Source organism: Didymella exigua (genome assembly GCF_010094145.1).
Source record: "Didymella exigua CBS 183.55 unplaced genomic scaffold M421scaffold_57, whole genome shotgun sequence".
Taxonomy (NCBI): Eukaryota; Fungi; Ascomycota; class Dothideomycetes; order Pleosporales; family Didymellaceae; genus Didymella; species Didymella exigua.
Window position 1 is genome coordinate 99,101 of NW_022984831.1, and position 5,061 is coordinate 104,161.

The 5,061-nt window shown below is 43.5% G+C and overlaps 1 protein-coding gene across 1 annotated transcript; it reads right to left on the reverse strand.

The window, feature by feature from the left end:
- Positions 1–4,576: 4,576 nt before the first annotated feature.
- Positions 4,577–4,822, reverse strand: M421DRAFT_76556 (uncharacterized protein; the record flags this gene model as incomplete). The annotated part of the gene is made up of 1 exon (XM_033597231.1): positions 4,577–4,822. One exon carries the CDS (start codon positions 4,820–4,822, stop codon positions 4,577–4,579), a length of 246 nt encoding a protein of 81 aa, XP_033443202.1.
- Between the last annotated feature and the right edge of the window lie 239 nt (positions 4,823–5,061).

A 5,061-nucleotide genomic window follows, 5' to 3' on the forward strand; every position in this document is an offset into this window, starting at 1 on the left:
GCTTAATCGACCTGGCAACTGCTGATTGGCTGCACGACAGGTCCCTGCTCAATTGCGCAGATCTGACCTCTCGCCGCTCGCTCTTATCTAACACACCCCCTTCAGCTTAGAAACTCTTTAAGCTAACTGTTTATGCGTGTGCAAGGTCCTTAATTTGTTCTTAAATCCTGTCTAGAGGCACGCTGTTTAGCACTTCTGTTAACTCCCTGTTCACCAGACTAAGTTGCTGGAGGAAACCTTCCCACTTGTTCACTAGGAGTACCTTTGTGAGTCTGTCTGCTATCATGCTCGCAGACTGGACGTGTTCCATAATGATCTTTCCAGCGGCCACCTCCTGTTAGAGCCAGTGGTTGTGGATATCCACATGCTAAAGTTTGGTATGTAGTCGCAACACTTCCTTAGTGACTAGTTGAATTGTTTGTTTGTTGTTGCATTGTATTGTGATGGTGTGTGCGCCTATATTAACGTGTAGTTTGCGCAAGAGCCTTGAGATAAAAAGTGCTTCTTTTGCAACCTGGGTGAGAGCGAGAAGCTCAGCCTTAGTTGTTAATGTTGTTACTGTGTCCTGCTTGTTTGCTTTCTATGCAATGAGGCCGCCAAAGAGTTTGATTGCGTAGCCTTGGGAGCTCTTTCTATCCATAGTGTTGTTAGCGAAGGACGCGTCACTTGCTACCTGGAGGCTAATGCCTCCTCTAAGCTGCAGTGATCGCTGTTTAGTGTTGAGTAGATATAGAAGGACCCAGTCCGCAGCATCTTAGTGGCTGATGCCTGGATTGGTGAGGAACCTGGCAAGCCTTGATGTGGCGAACGCAATGTCAGGTCGCGTGGTGACCGCAGCGAACAGCAGTGATCCAATTTTGCGTTGATACTTGTTGATTTCTGCTGGCGCTGCTAGTCCACTCCTTGGCTGTAGTTCAGTTGTTGCCATTGGAGTGTCATGTTGTATAGTTGTGTTCTCAGCAAGGCGACTGATTTTGTCTAAGTACGCTGCCTAAGATAGGTAGATTTTCTTGCTTGCTCAGTCTCGTATAATCTCTATGCTGAGGAACCACTGTAGGTCGTGCCCTCCTGTGCAGGTGTACTTGCTCTGTACGTGGCTAATTGTCTGCATTGCCTCTTGCTCTTTTAATTTATTGTACGCAAGGATAATATTGTTAACATAAAAGAAGATAATAATGCTGCCCTTAGTTAGACAGCAGGGTTCGTGAGGCACAGTCTAGAAACCTAGTGCTTTTAGTGTTGCAGTGAAGTTCTTCTGCCAGAGGAGGGGAGAGATGCGCAGCCTGTAAAGTGCCTTGTTTACTTGCAGTATTGTGCCAGGCTTCTAATAGCCTTGTGGCATTCTCATGTAGACCTCTCTGTCCATTGTAGCATGAACAAACGCGTTGGTAACGTTGTATTGTTTGAGCTCCATGTTATAGTAAGCTGCCATAGCCATCATCGTTCGAAAGGATTGGCTGGCAAGCGTGGCTGCGTAGGTGTCTTGTGATGTAATATTGCGTTGTTAATCGCCTCTGACTACTAGTTGCGCCTTGCACTTTAGCAGTTAATAATGTCTATTAAGCTTATAGGTATATACCTACATGCAGTTAAGGATCTATTGTCCTGTTAGTCTAATTTTCTAAAGTAGTACTTCTAACTATAATTTTATTTCTTAGTAGCTTGCAAGGTGCTCTTACTTGGCTTCTTGAAAGAGTTTACCTATAGGGTGATCCTTAAGCTTAGTTTAGAACGTGGGTAGAGGTAGAAGTTAACTTTAATAGGGCTTTAAGCCTTTAGCGAGCATTCTTATTATCTTAGCCTTGTCTATGACTTCTCCTCTGTATATTCTAACACGTCTAGCTTAGGTTCCTGCAAGGAATGATGCTGCCTATAGGACAGTAGTTGAGGACGCTTGTTGCGTCAGAGTTGTTTGATCACTGGCCATAATGCCTGCAAGTAGTGCTGCAGGTGGCGGTGTTGATGGAGGGGTAGGATAGCTATCCTGTATCTTCCGTCTGTGATAGTAGCCTGGCGGGTCTGCTTTGTCTTGTGGTAACAGCTCTGCTAGGGCTTTATCCTTATAAAAGGAATCTGTTTCTAGTTGCTAGGTAGGCGTTGGTAGCTTAATAGATTGCATATGTGTTGCTATTTCTTTAAGTGTGTTGTGTATAAGGTTCTCTATAAGGTCCTTAATTCTCCTATTAAATACTGTGTCTTTGTTAAACACAACATCTTAAGTGCTTATTACCTTGCTAAGTAACAGTATCTAGATTTAATAGATATTTAACAACTAGTAGCCTACTAGATAGCTAATCTAGGCCTTTAGGTCTAGTTGTTAAAGACGTGATTTGCCTCTATGTGTGTTGTCTGTTATAGTAAATGCTTTGCACCTGTATGCTCTTAGGTGCGCAAGGTTAGGTTTTTGCAGTAATGTTACTATTCTGTTGCTAAAGGCAACTTACGTAAAGAATATTTTGTATAGTGTTTTCTAATAGTTTGCGTAGTTTGGCGTTTGATTGTAGAGGTATACTGCTGCCCTCGTGATTTCTGGCCACAGTTCCCAGGAGAGGTTAGCATCAAGTTGCATTGCGTGAGCTTTCTCCTTGTTCACACCCCCTGAGCGTTCTGCGTTACTGTTCTGTGCTTGTGTGTCTGGCGCTAAAGGCTCCACAATAATTCCTTGTGTTGCTAGCCATTTTAATACGCCTAGTTTGACTGTGGCTATCTTGTTGTCTGCCTTAATAGTCTTAACTAAGATGTTGTAGTGATTTTTTAAGAACAGGATAAACGTTAACAGTGCCTTAATAATTAACTTCGCTGTGCGATAATCTGTGAAGTAGAGGTCCCACTATAGGCCTGAGAACCTGTTAGTAATAAGCATCTAGCTCTTTTCTTTAGTAACTCCTTGTACTTTGTAGGAGTGGAAGTTAACACTAAGTCTTTCTCTAGGTCTGTTATTGTTAATTCTTAGTGCGCAGCTAATTTGCCGTCGCAATTTAGCTATTCTACAAGCGTTGCATTTAACTGTAGTGATGCCTTGGATCCGCACCCCCTAAGTCTGCTGGACAATGTGTTTAATTGCAGCAGGACTAGGGTGACCAAGTCGCTTGTGCCACTGTATTGCTGAGGCCTTCTGTAGTCCTCTCTTAGTGTGTGTAGTAATTTTGTGTGTGTGGTTAGCAGCTAGTAGGGATAGTTTGTACTTAAGCACCTACTAGCTAAGCATTTCTAATACTACTCTAATTACTTAGCTATTTGCTTGTTAGAGAGTTGTTAGGTCTGCTTGTGTGTCCTACTATATACCTCTGTTTTGTAGTAGGCGGAAGGACACTAGGTTGCATAGCAGGTCTAGGCAAATTGCCACGTCTGTGAGGGTGACCTTAGTTGTCCTGGCTCTACTCCTTAGGAGTAGATTAATTAATCTATATCCTCTAACTAGCACCTTAGAATTCCCAGCCTATATGAAGTCTCTGGGTGATAGCTGTTAGAACCCATAGACGTGGTTGGGGTTGTTAGTGATATAACAGGTAGAACCTAAGTCAAGTATAAACAACTTCTGCAGTGGATAGTTAGCAGCGTCCTGTTAGTTTGCTGCGCTAAGCGCTGCTTTAACATTAGCAATTTCTCAGCCTTCTAGTTAATTGTCTAGGATTTCTAGGGTAGGGGTGTGCAAGTGCTTTACTACTAGTGTTCTTAATCTACTCTTGCTTTGTGCGCAAAGTAGCCCTTAAAAGGTAACATCTTTCTTACACTTAAACTTAATAAGTTTAGAAATAATCTTATTTAGTTTCCACCACTTAGGAGCTCTGTCTTGATTAACATAGTAGCAATCCTGTATAGAGTGGCGTTGTCTACATGCAGGGCATTTTGCTCCCCTAGTAGAAGCAGGCTCTTGATCTGAAGGCCGCTTGAGCGTGGTGGTTTTCCTACCCACTGTACGTTGATATTAAGGTCTGCCCTAGTTAGATGGCGCGCTTACAGCATGTTGGGCGTCCCCTTTATGGCTCTAGGAGGCTGCACCCCCTTTAGCAAGAAACACTGCATTGTCAGCCACAAAGGCCTTGTGCCACCCTAATCTAAGGGGATAATTTATTATCATGTGCTCTTAGTAGCGTTTTATTATCTCCTTCTAACTTATACTAGATTTAAAGCGTCTGCTATCTTAAAAGCTTGTAGCCTACATAGGCGCGACCCTGTTCACAGCTGTCAGGAAGTCCTTTGTTATCACATTTAATTGCGATAATTTGGCGACTTTGTACATCTCCGCTTCTGTAGCTGCCTAGTCATACTTGGCTAGCTAGGTATCCCATTGTGACGTGCTTCTTATTGGCTTGAGTGCTAAGAGGTATCTGTCTTAGGCTTGTTCTTGTTCAATTCATTCGTCAACCCTAACAGTAAGTTGTAGGTCTGTAATCCACTGTCGCAGTAGTTTCTTAGGAAGACAGCATGTGCGCAGTAGATGTGGCGACACAGTTAACTAGATAAACACAATAATGTGCTAAAGGCTTGCTTCCTCCTTCTTATATTTGTGTTAATTATTCTTATATTGTTTAAGGAGTACTTTGTAATACTTAAGGTCTTCCTTAAATGCCTTCTAGCCTGTTGTTAATAGCTTAGTTAGCCTTAATAGTATGTCAGTGTTTGTAGCTGGCGCGTAGTTAGTAATGGTTAGAGCCCTTAGCGAGAGTGGCTTTAATAGTAGTGGTGTAGTTGTCTTTGGGTTGATCTTGTCCCAGATGTTGCGCAACAGGCATCTCGCCTGTAGCTGCGCGAGCCAGCCAGTCCAGTCGGCTTGGTCCCTAAGGACTGTCGTTGGGTCGCAGTACGCTGGTTGCGCCATTTTGATTACAGCAGTTCGGTTGCGGCAGTGAGGTTGCAGCAGTTTAGTTGCAGCAGTGAGACTCTTAATTGTCAGATGCTCGTACTGTGAGCCAGAGTATGTGCTTAACGAGATCTTAGGTGGTATAATGATATATTGATGATTGTGGCCATGGTGTTTCTGCTTTGGCGTCGTGCTCGTTGCTACAGGATTGAAGTGGGGGGGAATTAGCGCTGTTCGCGGCCGCCGGTGTGCGGGCC